The following is a 21,202-nucleotide window of genomic DNA, read 5'->3' on the forward strand; positions in this document are numbered from 1 at the left end:
AGCTGCTTCTGCCTGTTAATCACTGCAGGAGGCTGACTGACAAGGAGGAGGGTCTAAGCAAAACAAATAAATGAATACATAAATGCATACATAAATATACAATAGATCTACCATTCACATGGATTTAAATCTGTGGAAATGAATAATTTAGCAAAAAATAAATCTAATTCTTAATAGGCTCCAACGACTTCCGTTTTAGCACTTCCGCATTTTTTAGCCACATAGAATGCTTCCGGTGCGCAGGCAGCAGTATGTTAACAGTGGCTCCTCAGTCGCTGCAGGACTATTAATGATGCCTATAAAATTATTCAGACGTCCTGAAACGCTCCAACAACAACAAAGGATTTAAGCTGGATGTGTCAAAACTTCACAATAACTTCAAAGGTAAGTTAATAAATCGTTTGTATTCACCATTATGCCTCATGTCTGACGTAGCTAACAGGGACAAGCTTACAAAGGTGCTATGTAAACGTTCAGTGGTTTGATTATCTGTGCAGTGTGGAATCTACATATCTATGCTTTATAGATAGATATAGATATATATCTATATAAACATATATAGATCTGTCTATATTGTGTCCAAGCTATCAGTCGAAGCTGAAGTTAGCTTCCGAATGTAGCATCTAATTCAGAAAATAGCTAAAGGGCGATTACACTTAATTTTTCACTATCTTGAGCTTTTTTAATATGTTGTACTTTAAAAACTATAACACCTAGTCATTTCAAACCTAACTAGATTATTCTGTACTAACAACAGAATAAATAAAACATTTGTGAAACCTTCTAATTGATTTGTGAAATTTGTAAAATATCAATAATAGATTCCAGAACGCATTAGATCTGAATTATTAAAGTGGCATTGTTATTTTAACTTCCCGTTTTCTTTCTTTTTTTAATCTTTATTATGGAGTTGGACAGGAATTTTGTTTGATGGCTTCCTGGAGGGAGAGATCAGCTCAGCTAATGTTACCAACAACTTTTCTCCTGCTATTAACGTTTTTGTTTTTCTTTATATAGAAAGTATTTCTATCAGTTGCTTTTTCCATTTTGTTTACAGTATTTGCTCTATTTTTTATTTTTACCTTAATGCTTACCTGGTCAGTTGAGGTGGAAATGTACATCTTCTTGATTACTGACAAATGTCAGAACCACCTGGACTGAGCTGGTTAGTCAGATCAATCTGAATCTTTATTTCTCATTAAAACGACTTCTTGTAATTTTAAGACATTGTTATAAAATTGCATCTTTATTCTGCTGTAACGATGACTGCATTTTTGCAATTAAAAAATCTTGTATCCTGACCGTTATGCTCCCTCATACAACTCACAGAACAGATGGTTGAAATAAAGGCACTTTTTGAAAGTATTTTCTGTGATTTTATTATAGGAATTGAGGACGGGAGGAATCGATTAAAATCTAATCTGGTATGAAAAAAATCTTGTAAGTCATATCGTCCAGCCTTATTCAGTGTATTAAATTATATGACTAACTACATATTGCTTAATATTCACATTTCTTTGCTGGTATTACCTAAAAGTGTTGCATTTTAACATCTCACTCCTGATCTACATGTAAATACTTGATATAACATAAAAACTGAGAAATGGGGAAAAAAGGTTTGTAAAATGTAGAGTATTACAAATGATATTCAATTTTATTGTAGGTACAAACAGGATAACAAAATGAACAGTGAATATATAATATACTTTCTAGCAGCATCAGACTTGTTTGCCTTTACTGGTGATGAAAACTTGTCACTCTGGAGGACAGGAAGAGGAGAGAGGAAGAGGAGAGAGGAAGACTGGCTCAGCCCCGTCCAGGATGACTGCAGTGTCAGGGTAGCCAACAAAGTCTGCAGGAAGATTTTTGCATATCTGGTGCTCCAGTTTCAAGATCATAGTTTAACCAAGTACTGTAAAAAAAAAAAAAGTTAGTCCACATTGTGATGATCCATGGACTGATGGATGCCTTCAGCAGGTCCAGGTGCTTGGATCCAATGGAAAGGTAATCGGCACAGCGATCATGGCTCAGAAACACGAGGTGTTGCGATGCAAACCTGAAAAATTAAAAACACACACAAAAAAAACAAGCGTCCATATTTAGCTGAACAACATAATCAAAACTAATAAATCCTCAGCTCTTTTTGAGAGTTTTGCTTGAAAATAAATTGACAACATCTCAGGAAATTAAACGTTTAAGTGAAATAGTTCTGGTATCACAAAGACACTGCAAAAAATGTTTCAGAGGTGTAACAACACTGAAGTCACTGAGTAAGAGTGAACTAAAATACTACTTATAAATGCATGTTAAAATTTGAATACTCTTTTGAAAGTGTGCAGCTGAAATTAATTTAAACTACTAGCAGGCAAAGCACAGTGTTCACCTGATATCTGTACCAACAGTAATACACAAAATGATGCATAGAGGCAGTTTATAAAAGTCAAGGCAAACCTAAATTTACCATTTTAAAAACAAAAAGCAGCGGGAGGATGTAACTTCATAACTTCATTTTCTAAGCAGAATCTCAGAGAAAAAAAAAAGAAATTACGTTGGGTAAAGCAAGAACAGATTATAGCAGCCAAGTGGAAAAATTCACTCTAATGTGGATTATAATTATGAAACAGCAAAGGTAGACGTCATATTTTCGGTATTCGGGAAATACGTGATTTGTACCATTTGTTCTGTGGGTTTTTCATGTGGATCGGTGAAAGTTAAACGGCTGTAAAGCGAAGGTTTTGGACCTTAATCTGACCGACTACCTGTGTGGTTTGGATCGGGCTGAAGCGTTGCTGCTCTCGGCTGTTCTTAAATTACCTGCTCAGTATCGGAGGGGCTCGTCGCTCCGATGTTAAATGTATTTTATATATGTCACATAAACAAAAGCTAAGGAGCTGCCTAAGAATAATTTCATACTCCGTATAACACAAACGCACATCAACACACATATTGACTTACCTTGTGCCGAATCGCTGCCTCTGTTCTCAGCCTGTTTCCGTAGCAGTGGATTTCCTCCGGCATTATTTTCCTCCAACAAATTATTCCAGTGAACGAAGCACGTACAGCTTCCTTTTAACCTCCATCTTCCCACTTCTGACGCTGGATCTTCAATATCCTCAAGCTTTGAAATAGCAGGCAGCTACAAACCGTGTGTTAGCTGTAGTGGCTAAGTTTTGGCTACAGTCTGCTGTCGCCATGTTATCAGCAGGAAAATTTAAAAACTAAGCACCAGATGGTACTGGCTAATTACTGGACACAACGGCACACAACAAAACTCGATTGTTGTACCAGTAGCTCGCAGATATTTTAAGCTTTGCGTCTTTTTCATGGTACAGATCTTGCAGCTTTGGCCAAAAACAATAGGAGCAAGCAGGACCCGGAACCAATCTATGTGGAATAAATTCAAACGGAAATACGTCACCACCTCTCGTGGCATATACCCCAATGGGCTCTTTGCACCTCAGCTTCCGCGTTCGGGGTAAAGCGGCTCGATTGTTTCCGATCCAATACAAATATCATTTACATTAGGTGCTTGCAGGGCTTGGCCAAGGTTTGTACATCGATCCGAAGCCCCAACAAGTCAGCTGGAGAAAGGTTTTAAGATGTTCGCCTCGTTATACATTCACTGACACGAAGGTGAGTTTTACTTAAACTTTGTGGCTAACATTAACGTTAGCTTATGCTAGTAGGCAATATTCTCGGACATTGTTCTTGTAAAATGTGCTATTTAAGTATCTAAACATTCTAACGGACAATGTATTTATCTTATTTTCAAGTATATTATGTGTGTTTATTGTCGTTAGTGTCACAGACTAACGGGGAGGTTACGGTTCGGGCTTTTTACTTCCGAAGCCTGACGAAGCACAACAAGCCTCATAGCTTGACAGTAGCGCAGCTCTGGTGTCAGAGATCTGGTTCAGCTGTTCAGGTTCAAAGTTGCTGCTTTTAGAAAAATATGACCGTGTTGCTTCATGTCTCTGTGTTATTTCGTTTTATTACCTTTGCATGTTTCTTGTGAAGAGCTCAGATAGGACGGTGTTTACAGCAGGATGTACAGGCGGATCAGTTGCTCGGCTGTCTGGCTCTGGTCTGCTTTCTCGTTCCCATAAACTCTTTCAGGCTGAATACAGAAGTGATTAAACAGAAATAACTCAGGGAGGCTCCTTTATTTACCATCCGTATCCCCGGTAGTTTTAGGCTGATCCGGAGTGAAGTGAAGGCTGCAAACTTTGCTGTGCGGCGTTAGCTGGTAGCGACAGATATTTACAAGCCAACTTCTTAATTCAGGATCGCTTGGAAATTAACAAAAACTTAAAAGCCCATTATATTAGGAAGACAACAATGTTAATAGCATTGTTTTTTTGCATCTGAAATACGACATAGTCTTTTCTACCAGTCATGGTAACTCAAAGCGGAAAAAAGTGAGCCGCATTAGCTCCTGGAGATGTGACGTCAACGTCTTAGGTGCAAAGAGCCCATGGGGTATATGCCACGAGAGGTGGTGACGTACGCAGAAGACTGTTCTATTGGTTCTGAGTATGGCCTGCTTCCCAACATTGACATTACCAGGAGCACCACAACCGACATGAAAAGACTCAAAGCAATAAGGACTTAATGATTTAAAAGATTTGCATTTTATTTAAAATCAAACATTTCTAACTTTGCTATGCTTCAGCTTGGTCAATTAGTTTTTCTAAATTATTGAAGTGAGAGAAACTAATATACGCACTTGTTTTTAATAGAGAAGCTTCAGTTACAATAATAATTACACTTATTTATCTCGGGTAATCAACATACAACACTGAGCAGGAAAATGGGAGCTTTGATGAAATGCTTCCATCTCCTTTCACATTCCCAAGAGATGCTAATCAGATTGATCATAACAATGATCACACACTCTTTGTTTAACCTACAGAAGCCAGGACAGACTCTCTGCTACCAACTGTCCCAACACTTTTATAATGAAATAAAGCAGTAAAACAAAATTATGCATCAACATTTACAGTGCATTGCCTCATTATCTTATTTTTTCATATTACATAATTTGTTAAATATTTTCATACACTTCAAATTTGTATTGGATTCCATTCTCCTCCTGAAGCTCTTTTGGGACTCCTGGAAACCTGAAGAAGAAAATAAATATGATGTAATGCACAAGAGTAGAGAAAACCCTCCAATTCATTCAAATTGAGCGTATTATCAATTATTCAAAGTAGATTAATACGTTTCTATCCAAGGAAAGCCAACAGATAGCATCACCGACTGGCAGCATTCAATTCTCCTGGACAAACATGTAGCACTTGTGTTTGTGTTGTTGTCTTTACAGCAATCATTGTAATGTCAACAATTACAAACGATTGAAAATATTTTCAAAAACCTAATTTTATGTAATTCATCTACAAATTATGGATCTAGTCAGCTGGTCTCTCGATGCAATTGATCAAATTTTCTCAACTAGAAGACTGGGGAAAGGAGAGCCTGCGTGTCCTGCTGGAACTCACCCAGCAGGATACATTTTGGACTCTTGGGATGTCCACAAACACTTTTGTCTGTCCACATTATACCTGGAAGACGTGGAGCATCTGTATTTATTTCATGATAGTGGGATTTCTGCTGGCAGATACCCGGCATATTGACAAATTCAGAAGACGTCGGCAGCTGTTTTGGCCCTCGTCAAGCTGCCTGATCAGTGTGATGGATTGGGTTTTCTGGTGAACACTGTGGAACCACAGCAAACCGGACACAATTCTTGCTGAGATTTGCAGCCTGGCTGCAGGTACTGGAGCTCACCAATGGGTTGGAATTGATCTTGGAGAATTTGCAAATCCAGCCTGTCGGGAAAGGCAAATTTTAACAGGAATGATTGGAATTAACAGAGATGCTCCAGGAGACTTTAGGACAGACTGAAAATTTTAAATCTGTCTGAACTAAAGAATATTCTTATATCAACTGGCTCCCCTGTGTCTGCCTCTGCTGGCTGGCTATCTCTAATCTCCTAGAGCAGTGGTTCCCAAACTTTTTCTTCTGCGTCCCCCCAGTGGTTTCCAGACATTTTCTGCACTCCCCCTATGGATTACAAATGGCTGTCTGGTTGAAACGACGCGTGTGACGGGGGGGGTCGACTTTTTTGGGGGCAAAATGAATGTACGTAGCTGAAAATAGACACCAACATCGGTAGCCTACAAGGTACTTGTTAAGCTTAAGGTTCTGTATTGATATTAGCTAGTCATCTTTTAGCTAACATTACCTCCATCCAACAGCTTTACTCAACTCAGTCGGTTAGTTTGGAGGGAAAAGTTCTTTGCGTTTTGCTAGTTTGCTGCCGTGATTCTAACACAAACCTACGTAGCTCCGCCCAGCAGCAGCAGGTCTCCTTCACAGGTGGAAACCCAGCGCGAGCGTCGTAGCGCTCATGTTGCGTTTAAAGGCGGCTCGGAAAAACAGGTTACAACATGTTAACAACGGATTAAACAGTTTTAACTGCTGATAAAAGTGACGGAGGATGCAAATATGGGAAGTGTGGAAGCCTCTACTGTATCAAATTGACATTGGAATAACAGAGAGTTGGGCATTCTAAGGTAAAAACCCAGCGCATAGTGTTCATGTTTTGTTTTTGTTTTTCATCCAGACGGCTTCCCGCGCCCCCTAGGGGGGGCGCCCCACAGATTGGGAACCTCTGTCCTAGAGGATATGTAAACAAGCTGCTCTTTCCTATGTCCTACCCCCTTCCAAATGACATCTGTGGAATGGCTGGACTCAAGGACTTGCTCCGAGATAATATCACCTTTATCAGAAACTGTTTGCATGGGAGAGAAGACTAACAGAATTCAAGGTCAAACTGCACACACATCCTCATGGTTACAGATACACACTCCCTGACTTCACTGCCTTCGCTAGCTCATATCTAGCTGCGGAATTTTGAATCATTTGGAGACGCTGTAGAGAAGATTGGTCCATATTTTTATAAAATGAGTTGCAATAGTGTAAATGTGTAGTGATGAAGGCATAGATAAGCTTCTCAAAGTCTTTAAGACAGAAGCTTGATTTAACCTTTACTAGAAGGTGCAGATGAAAAAAGTTTGATTTCACGATAAAGCTCACCTGTTTAAAACAATTGTCAAAGTTGACAACAAGATTCCTAACAGAAGACTGGTAAAAAGGAACAAAGGAACCAATAATTTTATCAATCATCTCTTCTGGGAGTTGACCTGAATTCAAAGTCCAAAGAAATACAAGCTGTAAAACATGTCTGGAAACCAAAATAAAAGGCCCTGAGTGAGAAGATATCGCTGAACTATGGAAACCCCGGGTGCGCAATGGTGGGAGAAAAAATAAAATAAAAAAATCCAGATTTCCCAAAAATGACATCTTCTTACACAGCAAATTCAAATAATTGTTTTATTGCCCAGTCATAATTATTAATGAACTCCAAACAAGCCTCTAAGATATCAATATTGTGGTGATTATATATTGTTGGCCTTGCTGCTCATATGATGGACCAGTTTGTCCCCAAATACAGACTCCTCCTTTAACACCTGATCTCATGCTCTAATTTGCTGTCACATTCACCTCCACCCCTTACATGATCAGCCAGTTCCACTAGAGATGCATCAATATGAACAATTAGTTTGACATTTATATCCAATATTAATGTTGCTGTTATGGCCAATAATCAATATTAACTGATAATAGATAGCCTTTCAATATCTGTCACATGACCAGGGGCGCGGTAGAGGGGGGGAAAGTGATGACAATTCTAGGGGCCCTGACCAACTGGAGGCCCTCCACAATTTATTTATTTTTTGTTCATAGAAATAAAAATAAAAAAATCGGGATCCTGTCAAATACAAAATTAATCATATTGTATTTTCAAAGATTGTTTTTAGCTGTAAAAATTTAATGTTCCCACTCCGCAGATCAAGAAACATACATCCATATTTGCCCAGAACCCCCCCTATCTGCGTTAAATAGTTCGTTCCTGCTTGGAGCGCTTCAGAGTGACGCTGTTAGCAGCAGACAGTAGGAAACAAGAACGATTGTGGCAGTTACTATGCTGCTAAGAAAAGTTATAAAATCAGGTTTTCAAACAAAGAGAGAGAGAGAGAAAAAGGCAAGAGTGTTAATTTATAACCCAGTTTTTCTCCAAGAGAGGTGTGAGATTATCGACCATTTAGCATAATTAGCTTAGCTACAGACTATTGTTTGCCTCCATTACACTAGCATTTAATAAATTAAGGAAAGAAATTACCAACATATTCATATATTGAACTTGTCCTTTGTATCTTTTACCACACTTAACAGGTGAGTCAGTCAGCAGCAGCTCTAACCCACATCCCTCCTGACCCGTCCTCTCCTGAGTGAAATTAAAGCTGCAGTATGTCACTTTTATATAAATATTTTTTCCACATATTTTTTAAAACTGTCATGATGTTGTGACAGTACGGTATGAGAGGTAATCTGTGAAAAATCTATTTCCTCTGCCTTCTCCCACTGCTAGAAACAACCAGCCAGTGGCAGGAGAGTTTTAGTGCTGTCAATCACAATCTCATGTTGTGCTGCTCACTCTTCCTCCTCCTCGATTTGTGCCATGCTGCAACTAGCATGGCACAAATCTGTGCAGAAGCTGTGCAGATTCAAACTGTGAATGCTCAGTTTAGTTAGATAGCTACCAATGATGGCAGATAAACAGTTTCTTGTAATGATAAGTTCTTTCTCCCCCAGTAGCACATTTAGCAGTGAGTGAATGAAGTTAATTGACAGAGCTAAAAGTGTTCTACTAGTTCTGATTGGTTGTTTTGGTCAGAACGGTGCATTACTTTAACCAGTAATAGTAATTCAGGAAGGAGATGGAGGAGATTGATTGTTTTCACAGATTATCTGTCTCATAAACTGCTACGACATCGTGACAGCTTTAATAAATATGGAGAAAACATATTTTTAATTAGTTATGTACTGCAGCTTGAATAAAATGCAAATACATTGCATTTTTAGAAGTCTGGATTGCTTTATGTGCATTTTGCACATTGCTTTTGAATGTTACTCATGGGGAGAGACATTTCATTAATCTAAAACCAATAGAAAAAATTTAAGCAACCTACCTGCATACTGGATGTGGACTGTTGGACTGCTCATGAATTTAACAATTCATGAGCAGCAAATATTGTGCTAATTATCAGTAATGAACCAAAGAAAGCAAGGCAGATGCAAGCCTTTAAAATTGTGACACTTTTTAATGGCTCAAATAGACTCAAAAAATTCTAACAGCACCTGGGCGGGGGGCCCAAACAAATTTTTTGTCAGGGGGCCCACAATTCCTGGCGGCGCCCCTGCACATGACTAAACAAATACTACATGGCCGACCCCTTCCACTTCCTCTCCAGACACAAATGAGAACAGGATGGAAATAAATATTGTTTAATATTGGTCCAGTTTTACAAATTGGGACAAAAACCCTTGGCACTTTCATCAATATTATCTGCCCCAGGCTTAAGGAAAACAAGTGGCTGCTAAGGGACCTGGGGGGGGGGCCCTAAGTGGAATTGATTTTTTTTTTTTCGTAATGATTTCTATATGATTATGTTAACAAAAACACACTATTTTATGATAAAGTTGTGATTTTTTTAACAACAGTAATGTATATTTGATCATGTAGAAATCCTTCATTATACATGCATAAAGAGAACAGAAGTTGTTCTTGGGGGGCCCCTGGTGGCAGTGGTAGGTCACACTTATGAGCTGCCAGGCAATGTGCAGTGCACATCCAAACCTAAGTTAGCAAAATAGGGGCAGAACAAGGAAAGAGGAAGAACAGAAAAAAAAGCCAAGATGAAGGTATGTTTTCATGTCATTTGCTAATGTAATGTTTACCAAAAAGATTTGTGGAGCTGCTAATATAAAATTAGCATCATAGCAACCTTCAACAGTCCAGTTCAACAGCCAAACATTTATGGTAGAATATTTGCATTTGTGTGAAACTGAGTTTTAACCTTAAATGGGTTGATTCTCGTGGTTGGTCCGGTATATTTGAGTTTGTTTTTTTTTCCTTCAAAACAGCATGTTTATAGCAGGTGCGTGAATAATCCAATTGTCTGACTATTGATTGCAGCAGTCCGCATTATTTGTAGAAAAATAGTGGACCTCAAAAACAGATTTTGCTTACAACCACACGGAGGTTTGGGTCGGCCCTGCTAACAGCCTCTGGTCTCATTTCACTCTGTTGCACCCATAATTATAACCTCTGCCTAGTTCACACTCAGCTCCACAGGATTACACACACTGTGCATTAGACATTCGACTCCATTCCAACTTCAAATCAGCCGAAAACAATCCTTAACCTTTAACTCTGCATTATTTAAAGGGATGTTTCACACCTAAATACGTTTTACCGAGATTATTATGCCCTTACTCTGGCAGCAGTTGATATTTGTCTGGAACGATTTCAGGAAGGAATGTGTCACAGTCAAACTGCTGCAGGACTTGTGTGACAAACAGCCTTGTGGTTCCCGGCCTTTCCATCAACTCCTGTGCAGCCCAAAACAAAACAAAAAATGAGAGAGTTGTAGGCAGCTGCAGCTCATCTGGTACTGCTTCATAAAAAACAAATTAACTGAAGCAGTGAGCAGAAGGGCAATTAAAGTACCGTATTTTCCACACTATAAGGCGCACCTAAAAACCTTCAATTTCCTCAAAAGTCGACAGTGCGCCTTATAATCCGGTGAGCCTTATATATGGACCAATATTGAGCCACAACAGGTCTATCAACTACGTTAAGCAGCCGCCAACTTCATTTTCGCCTGTAGAAGAAGAAGCACGCGGTGCATGCTGGGATAGTTGTCAGAATGCTGGTTTGTAATCTATTAATAAAGTTTGACTGACCTATCTACCTACTGACCGTCTAGAATCAGGTCGTCTGCAGGTCATTTAGCACCACGTTCTCCACCAACATGCTGTGCACGATAGGAGAGGGGTGACCATCGTCCGGCCACGCCCCAGTCCAGTCACGGAAGGCGCTCCTCGCCGACCGGAGTGGGACTGTTTTGTTGACATTCACTTTAGTGCAGCACCATCTACTGGATGCATAACGTAACTCCAGCCTCTTACTGTAGCATCTATTCTATGCGCCTTATAATGCAGTGTGCCTTATATATGAAAAAAGTTTTAAAATAGGCCATTAATTGAAGGTACGCCTTATAGTGCGGAAAATACGGTAAGCAAAAATGTGTAGTTTACTCAGGTCAAATGTTCCACCTTGGGGTGGGACTTAAGACAAAGCAGAAAAAAAATGACCTTGTATAGAGAGCTTCCTCCTATAACCCAGACCTGGTCAGCTTGTTCTGCCAGTTCTGTGTCAACTAATGTCAGAGCTGAGCTGAAGTCTGCTGCCAGGTAGTGTGCTCCTGCAGGTGGCACCCTAGAGCAAATTAGATCAGATAAGGTTTGTTTTAACACTGCAGGTCACTTGGCATCAAGGTAGATTGAATCAATCCAGAACATACACACACATATTATTTTTATTCTAATTATTTAGACATTTCTATGGAACTACGACCATTTTAAATTTTCCATCTGTTCCTGTTTGAGCTCTTTAGGTTCAGGCTGCTGGTTCCCACTCAGTAACACAATTAAGTCAATCAATCAAATTTTATTTGTATAGCACATTTCAGCAGCAAGGCATTTCAAAGTGCTTTACATCATAATACAAAAACACAAAGTCATGCAACATAGAATCAACAATCAAAACATTATGTTAAGTACGAAGCTGAAGTTGGTTTCCAACTCTTGCTTCCGATTCGGGAAATTGCTAAAGGGCAATTCCATCCAATTTTTCACTACCTTCCGCATCTTTACTCGACTCCAGTTTAAAAACTACAACACCTAGACACTTTCAAACCTGGACTGGATTATTCTGCTCTAATAGCAGAATATTTATAACCATGTTTGGGATTTGTAAAACCTTTTTCTGATTTGTGAAACTTCAACAAAGGTTTTTTTTTTTTTTTTACCCTTTTTTGGGTCTCAGTCACACACGATCTTCTCTAATTCCAAAACTTCAACACCTAGACACTTCAAACCTGCACTGGATTATTCTAAACTAATAGCAGAATATTTAGAACCATGTTTGGGATTTGTGAAACTTTTTTCTGATTTGTAAAACTTCAATAAAATGCAATTTTTCACTATTTCCATTTAGCTCATATTAGAACTGCTCTAATTTCAAAATTTCCAACACCTAGACACTTCAAACCCGGATTGGATTATTTTAAACCAATAGCAGAATATTTAGAACTATTTTCAGAATTTGTGAAATGTTCTTCTGATTTGTGAAACTTCAATAAAGGGCGATTTCAGACTCTCTTTTTTGGATCTTGGTCACACTAGAACTTTTCTATTTCCAAAACTACAACACCTAGACACTTCAAACCTGGACCAGATTATTTTACAGCAGAACATTTAAAACCATGTGTGTGATTTGTCTAACCTTTTTCTGATTTGTGAAACTTAACAGACCGCTGCAGAAGATCTTTCCTTCCAACAGCCATCACCATCTACAACAGAGATCTCATTCTCGCGGCCCATGGGCCAATTGCAGCCCACAGGTCGATGTCTCGTGGCCCCTACCGGGATATGAAAGTATAATATTAGTGCGGCCCACAGGGTGAGCGGACCTCTGAAGGAATTCATGCACACTACGCTTGTAACAATAGTGCGGCGGATGATGGAACAGTACGGTACCAGTTGCCCTTCCCTGCAGTCGCCATTCAGGTACTTTCCCATTAACAAATGCCACGATCAAACACAGAGAAAGGCGACTGTTACCGGGCTGCTTGTCACCAGCCACGCTGTTGCAGCAATGATGTCACGCGTCGAGACGTTCTCCATACATTGCTAGCTGGCTAAAAGACTTCTGTGAAACATAGAATAAGAGCGACGCCAAGTGGAATAAACTAAATGTTGTCACTCCATCATCATGTCTTTGTCAAAGCCAAACATGGTTTTAAATATTCTGGTATTAGAGCAGAATAATCCAGTCCAGGTTTGAAGAGTCTAGGTGTTGTAGTTTTTAAACTAGAGTTGATTAAAGATGCGGGAAGTAGTGAAAAGTTGGGTGGAATTGCCCTTTAGCCATTTCCCAAATCGGAAGCAAGAATTGGAAACCAACTTCAGCTTCGTACATTAAGTTAAGTGCTATAGTTAAATTCATAATTGATTACGCTTCAAATTAGGGCTGAAACGATTCCTCGAATGATTCGAGTACCTCGATTACTAAAATTCCTCGAGGAAAATTTACCTGCCTCGAAGCTTCGTTAATTTATGTTTTATTAGTTAGCGCACCGTGTTCCGGCTGGGACTTCATTTGCGTTGCGCGGAGCTCTCACTTCCGCCTCTGAGTTGTTGACAAAAGCTAAGTCTCAGCGGCATAAAGTCCAATCTTCAAGATTGGCCCGTGGGGATTTTATTGATTGATGATAATGCCCGACTTTTTATCGTTTTTGGGGAACCAATAAGCATCCTTAAAATGACTGGGGGAATGCCTGGAGTACGGCAGCATTTCTCCTCCGGGGCTGCTGGTTGAAAGCGAACGGCGGGAAGAGCGCTGAGGTGAGCGGATAGACTGAGCAGGGCGGGCGGCTGAGTAGCTGATGCTTACCGTGTAAATGTAGCTTTACCGACGAACCGCACAATAAATTTCATATCCCGGTCTGAAGAAACGGGTGGCGGAGCGCATCGTACATGGCTGGTAGATGAGTTTCTGAGTGTGACCAGTGAAGGTGTCGTAAATATCCCGTATTGCTTCCCCCCGTGTTCGTCCCCCGGTCTAACGGTTCGTCAGTCCGCTGGTCTATTTCCTCCCCTCCACCCCATCTTACGTTCGTTCATTCGCCCTCTCCTCCCACTCCAGGCGGCATTTCCCGTATTTTCAAACCCAAAGCGTGACAGGTTAGGTGGCAAGGTGAGTTTAATTAATCTATTAATTGCAGGTTTTTCAGTTGTCCTTTTGACCGAGTAGCGGCTGTATTTCGCCTGCAAGTATTTTGTATGTTTTATGTCTAGGTGGATTTATTGCCAGATAATTTTTCCATTTTAGAAGCATTTATATCTAAATCAAAAAAATTTACAGTCAATCCAGGTAATCGGCAAAGATCGGCCTCATGGGTGATCAGAATCGGCAGCAAAAAGGCTAATTGGAGCATCCCTATTCCAAACAGGTGGGTTTTTAGTTGAGATGTAAAGGAACTCAGTGTTTCAGCTGTTTTACAGTTTTCTGGAAGTTTGTTCCAGATTTGTGGTGCATAGAAGCTGAATACTGCTTCTCATTGTTTAGTTCTGATTCTGGGGATGCAGAGCAGAACCAGAACCAGAACCTGAGGGGTCTGGAAGGTTGATACAACAGCAGCAGATATTTAATGTATTGTGGTGCTACATTGTTTAATGATTTACAAACTAAAGTATTTTAAAGTCTGTTCTCTGAGCTACAGGGTGTCAGTGAAGGACTTTAAAACTGGTGTTATGTGCTCTATCTAACTTATTTTTAGTGAGAATGTAAGGTTTGTTTAACAAAATCACTGCACTAACTGTTTCATAGGTGCCAAAATACACAAGAGACAAAGAGAGAGAAATGATGACACCAATTTCCTCAGTATTACAAACAGAGCCAGCCAGATGTATTAGCAAGCTAAGTTGCTGATGCTGCTTAGGGTCATTCCTAATCTGCTTTTCTTTTTGGAAATCATTGCTACATTTCATGCAGGCAACCCCATTCCTGAACATGCTGCAAGGATCCAGGAAACAACACTGGGTTAGTTTCAATCATTTATCTTACCAGTTCCATATTTTTTATTAATGAAAGCGCAACAGAATTACTTATGAAGTAATTACAGTTTAGGAAATAATACCTTGTATGTTTAAATTTGGTAAAATAACACAGTAGTAAGTACATTTCTATTGTCATGCTAATTGAAAGTTACATCTTATTTGATCGTTACATAGATTATAATAAAACACTTTATTAAGCTGGTGGTTCCTAGTTTCTAAAAGTAGGATAGAACGTAGTAGATGTTTAAGTTACAGTATCAGGCGCCACTCTTAAGGAACCAGCTCCCAGTTTTAGTCCATGAGGCAGACACTCTGTCTACTTTTTGACAGCCAAGGTGAAAAATAATTATACTAAGTATATCAAATTTTAAGCATACTTGAGCATACTTTAAGTCAGACTAATCATGAGCATACTTCAAGTTCACTTAGGATAAATCAATCAAATTTTATTTGTCTAACACATTGAGTTAATTTGAAGTATGTTATTTTGGAGAAACTAATTTTGTGCTTAGAGTATTTTAATAGTATTTAAATTGTATTATAGCACAATTTAAAGTGTACTTTCACATACTTTTTTGGAACAACTTAAGTTATACTTAGTATACTTTAAGTATATTGCTTTTTATGTAATATAAACATGCTTGATTAGTATATCTTAAGTGTACTATTTTTGTGATTGAATTACATTTAAAAATATTTAGAATGTATTTTCAGTATATAAGCTTTACATATTTTATATATTAGTAGTGTGATCACAGTGTACTCCAATTACACTTGTGTTTTACTGCTAATGAAGTACACTTCTCAGTTACTTATCAATGTCTCTTATTATTTTTCTTTGCCACTTTGTGAATAATATGCTTCATACACATGACAGTACTGCAAACATATCAGGCTACCAAAACACAGAAGGATCAATTACAACATACTTTACAGCTGAAATTTTTTTTTTACATTGTGTATTCAATGTATTCACATTTTTCAAGAGTATATTACCAATATATTATTACAGAATTGTACAAATTGTCAAACAAACAACATGCTTATGAAAATCAGCACAATAAAACAATAGGTACACTTTAGAGGAAATGTGAAAAATGTTTCACCAAGGAGAGAGTATTGTTTCAATTTAATGCCATGGTATTCCAGTATTACTGCAGACAAACTGACTAAGTAGACAAAGCATTTGATACGTTTCCTGTAACCGGAAAAATAATACTAAAAATAATAACACAATAATATCATACCAGAGTGATGCCTGACTACAAGGCAAGCGCGAAAGCTCCTCACTGGGCTGAACCTGCATGATGATCGGTTAGCGCTGGTTCGTTAACCACTAACGCTCCGACCAACTGGGAACACAGACATGAACTTTACAAGGAAGACAGGGCCACACTGAGCAGCATGTTGAGATGTAAATGCCCCACATAATTTTTTGTTCACAAAGATAAATCATTGTCACCACTCCCTCAAGGCGCACCTCTGAAAGCACAACTACATATTATTCCTGCGGTTCACATTGAGCTGCGCAACCAGAGCTAACGCGGTGGGTTTTAGACTCCTACCTCGATTTCTCCAAAGAAACATAATTCCTCACAGGAAGTTGATGTAAATATCCATACAGGTCAGCCTGTGTCCAATTTGAGTGAAAGGCGACACACACGCGATCCGCGCGGTTCATCAAGCAGCGGCAGCATGCAGAGGTGGCAGCTTTGTTATTGGTCCGCTCTCTGGTTATAAATGCATAAAGTGTAAACCTATATTTTAGGAATACAGCTGCTCTGCCAGTGAAACGCTCAGCGCAACAGAGACGCTTGCATGGGTGGTGCCCATCTCCAGCAGGCAACAGATGAGAGGTCACCAGTCCATCACTGGGCCCTGAAAGCCAACAACAAATAACATGTATGAAAAAGACATGGTAGATTAACAAGGAGAATAAATTTTGCCCAGTTATTTTCAAATTAAATCATGTTTATTAAGCACGTAGTGTTGGTTACACACCAGTTTTTGCTGTGGTTAAAAATGTGGCGAACTGCTCAGTAAAAAAAAAACAAAAAAAAAGCCTTCCACCATGAAGACGATGTGGAGGTTCATCCTCAGAACAGGTTGTTGTTCTGGTGGAGCCAGAGCCTCTTCTGAGACAGGAAAGTCTTTACGTTTTCTAATACCTGATCCCTGGCTTCCTCTTTCATCTTCATTTGCTTGGACTGCAAAAATACGTTGAAGATAAAAACAATGATGAATTAGTTATAACAACAGCCTCACAATATCAAAGTGTCTTTGGCATACTTAGCTTAATTAAAACCAGTTTATGAAGAAAACTATATTAAGTCGCAACAAACAGAGCCTCCATGCAGTTTTTGTGTAAGTACATTTTAAGTACACTAAGTATTAAGTGTACTACCTATAAATATATACGAAGTATACTAAAAGTATCCTTGTACCAATTTTGACATAACTTTAAACACACTTAAATATAATTTTACCAAAATACACTTTTAGGTATATTAAATTAAAGTATATTTTCTGTGAACAAAATATGTATTTGCCCAAATGTAAATATACACTTGCTGAAGTGTATATTTAAAAGATATTTTAAATACTTTTAAAATATCTGTCAAAAATATTTTGTGTACATTTTAAAATATATGCTCAAAATAGAATTTTTTTTAAATTCACTTAACACTTACTTTGAATTATTAACTCCAGTATATTTTTAAATTACATCTCAGTGTGTAGTTTGAGCTAATAAAATATGCCTTTTTAGGTGCCTTAATCTTTTACCATTTTTGTTAAAATGGCAAGGAATAAAACAAAAAGTAATCCTTATAGTGGAACTTGGTGTAATGTTCTTTAACAAAGTAAATAATGTGTTCATGCCTCAAAATATTAAACATTGACAGTTTAGTGACAGAGTTTCTACAACAAAAACAATACTTGTAACATTAAATGTAGCAGGTATCTTCAGCTTTACATCTCTTCCAATATGATCTGTTGTTTTCAGTTTTTTAACTAAAACACAGAGACTGTCTTTACCCATTAGTGAAAGGCATTAGCTCCAGTTCACACTCCAGACCAGATGGTGGCGGTATTGTACACTAAGTTTTTTTTTACGTGCCATAAAAAGAAGAAAAGCCATGAAGCCAGAGAAGATAACAGATGCTGTCCAAATTCGCCATTTTTACTGGTGTAATATTGAATTGAAAGTAGAGAGAGCCTTGATAACAGTTAGTTTTGATAAATTCAAGCTGGTGACGTCCTAGTCCAAGTTAGACGACACAACAGGACAAGAACCGGATAAAAATGAAATGTGGGTCACAAAAGGTTGCGTTACGTTGGTTTCAGAAAGTTATTTTATTAATGTTATTGTGACTTTTATGATTATTACTATAACAATCATTCAACTTCATGTTATAACTGCATGGAGGCTCTGTTTGTTTCGACTTAATATAGTTTTCTTCATAAACTGGTTTTAATTAAGCTAAGTATGCCAAAGACACTTTGATATTGTGAGGCTGTTGTTATAACTAATTCATCATTGTTTTTATCTTCAACATATTTTTGCAGTCCAAGCAAATGAAGATGAAAGAGGAAGCCAGGGATCAGGAATTAGAAAACCTAAAGACTTTCCTGTCTCAGAAGAGGCTCTGGCTCCACCAGAACAACAACCTGTTCTGAGGATGAACCTCCACATCGTCTTCATGGTGGAAGGCTTTTTTTTTGTTTTTTTACTGAGCAGTTCGCCACATTTTTAACCACAGCAAAAACTGGTGTGTAACCAACACTAAGTCCTTAATAAACATGATTTAATTTGAAAATAATTGGACAGAATTTTTTCCCCTTGTTAATCTACCATGTCTCTTTTATCCATGTTATTTGTTGTTAGTTTTCAGGGCCCAGTGATGGACTGGTGACCTTTCCAGGGTGAACCCCACCTCTCATCTGATGACTACTGGAGATGGGCACCACCAGCCGCCCTCACCACCCTGCAAGGATCAGCGTGTTCAGATCATGGATGGTAGTTTAAGGTAGTTTGTCTCCCTTAAGTCCACACTTAACACAGCTTCATAGTTAATGCCATCATAAGCTGATTTTATTATATTGCTGACTATTTTTTCAACTTCCAACATAAACAGGCAAAGAAGACATCCAGAAATGTTTTTCCACCCCAGGCTTCTGGTCCCAATCATCATCAGTTCTGATGATGTCACATACATAGCGAGTCTGTTTTTCTGTACCCTCTATTTAATTGCTCTATTGTACTTTTTTGTAGGTTTCTGTAAAGTGTAGTGAATGAGAATGTTCTGCTGATTCTCACTGTTCTTAGGAAGGAGAAATGTCAGCTTGTCTTCAGTAATACTGGAATACTGTGACATTGTATTAAAACATTTGGTGAAACATTTTTCACATTTCCTCTAAGTGTACCTATTGTTTTATTGTGTTAATTTTCAGACCCCTTGCAGCATGATGTCACCCACACAACTTCCTGCTCCCATTTCTCTGCTAGACTTAAATGTAAGCTCATATAAAAAGTGATGTAGTATTTTTGCTATGAACTGTCTAGATAAGGTGAAAAATAAGTTTTAACTAAGAAAAAAATAGTGACGGAGAGGTAAGTAGTTAAAGTACACTTAGTACACTTTAAATCAGGGGTGGGCAACTCGGTATCCTGCAACTTTTAGATGTGTCTCTACTTTAACACACCTGAGTCAAATAATGAAGTCAGGGGCCAGGGAGACATCTAAGAGTTGTGAGACCTGATTTGCCCACCCCTGCTTTAAATTGTGCTTTAATACAATTTAAATACTATTAAAATACACCAAGCACAAAATTAATTGCTCCACAATGTGACACTTCAAGTTAATTCTAAGTGAACGTTAACTATACTCATTAGTCTGACTGAAAGTATGCTTAAATATACTAAAATTTAACATACTTCGTATATTTATTTTTCACCAGGAATGTGTCCGACTGAATAAATCTTACGTTTTTTAAAAAATATTTTGTATTCAAAACAGCCTAGTGAAATATAAACTACATATAGAAAACTGAAACAAATGCTGACGAGGAGTTCCTGAACGGTGGGTCACGTGCATTCTGTTTGTGTGCGTCATACTTGTACTCCCTGCTGAGGACGATGTTGATCCTGCCTTTCAGTGGCCTGTTCTTCTCTGGGATTGAGAACCAGGTCTTCCTGCCCATGATCACCACATTCGTCCTGCCTACAGGAGCAGTTTCAGTCGCTTATTAATCCAACCGATTAACAATTTCTCTGTGTCCATCACACAGAGAAATTGATTATTTTAAAAGCAACAATTAAATCAGTAGCTCCTCCATAACCCATGTTTATGTTTCTGTCATCTAAGGAGGATGAACTTACCTGCTACTGACGGTGTGGCTGTCATCTTTCGGAAATGAGCGAATTCGTTGCTGAAAATGTGAAAATTCAAATTACTTTATTGATCCCAAAGGGAAATTGAATGAATCAACGAAGGCGTTCAGCACTTTGACAGCTTCATTCCTTCCTGAGCAACTGCCATGGTAACTGACCTGAGTCGAATAGGATGCCAGGGCAGCTTCCCATCCTTCCCAATGCCCAGGTTGGGGCACACCGCCACAATTCCGTTCAGGACCCGCGACATGGAGAATGTAGTCTGTCTCTTAAAACTGCTGACAGCCAGCATTTCCCGCCAACACGACATAACAGAACCGGAAATTACGATCTAGTCTTCTGGATAACTATGTCCGTATATTTTATCTACTGCCCCCCTGTGTACATAGGTGGTATTGATTGAATTTAAACAACTTTTCTGTATCCTTAAATCAAAATCTTAAAAGACATTTTCTAGTTTACAAGGTTCAGGCATATGACAAAGTGAGGATAAGAAGTGGTTCAGAAGTCACTTCTACAAGTGCCACATGTGGCAGTATGAAACTCAAGCAAAAAACTGGAAGAGAAAGGAGAGAAGAAACCAAGTGAAAACATGAGAAAAGAAAAGGAGAAAAGCTGCTCTCTACCAAGTCATAATCACAAGTATCATGGACTGTTTGCCTGAGCTGAACACTAATCAAGGTGCCAATTCACAAGAAATATTCTCTCAAGGCACAAGTGGTTTAAAAAGTTTGTATCCAAGAAAACCCCGCAGATTGCATCGAGTCATTGACTTGCAGAATTAATTCCTCCTGTGGTGACAACTGCTTCCATTGTGTTGTTGACATTACAGCAAACTCTCATACAGAGCATGAATGTAGCAACAGTGGGGAGGAAAAACTCCCCTTTAACAGGAAGAAACCTCCAGCAGAACCAGAACCTGACTCAATACAAGCAGCCATCTGTCATCACCAACTTAATTGGTGGCAGCATCATCTCAGCTGATGTCCTCCTCCAGGA

General features: G+C 38.6%; 1 protein-coding gene and 1 long non-coding RNA gene across 2 annotated transcripts; one reads left to right on the forward strand and one right to left on the reverse strand.

The window, feature by feature from the left end:
• Positions 1-1,628: 1,628 nt before the first annotated feature.
• Positions 1,629-21,112, reverse strand: dhfr (dihydrofolate reductase). Its single transcript, XM_088009174.1, has 7 exons — positions 20,362-21,112; positions 20,192-20,241; positions 19,928-20,033; positions 11,284-11,407; positions 10,403-10,518; positions 2,956-5,120; positions 1,629-2,056 (listed from the first exon to the last, which is right to left on the reverse strand). Exons 1-6 carry the CDS (start codon positions 20,511-20,513, stop codon positions 5,045-5,047), a joined length of 624 nt encoding a protein of 207 aa, XP_087865300.1. The 5' UTR covers positions 20,514-21,112; the 3' UTR covers positions 1,629-2,056; positions 2,956-5,044.
• On the forward strand, positions 18,298-19,225 carry LOC148157789 (uncharacterized). Its single transcript, XR_015764335.1, has 3 exons — positions 18,298-18,581; positions 18,698-18,839; positions 18,948-19,225. It is a non-coding gene; the product is annotated as an uncharacterized LOC148157789 (long non-coding RNA).
• Positions 21,113-21,202: the final 90 nt, after the last annotated feature.

Source organism: Poecilia mexicana, unplaced genomic scaffold (assembly GCF_051168715.1).
Source record: "Poecilia mexicana isolate PSO_F unplaced genomic scaffold, ASM5116871v1 scaffold_9, whole genome shotgun sequence".
NCBI lineage: Eukaryota > Metazoa > Chordata > Actinopteri > Cyprinodontiformes > Poeciliidae > Poecilia > Poecilia mexicana.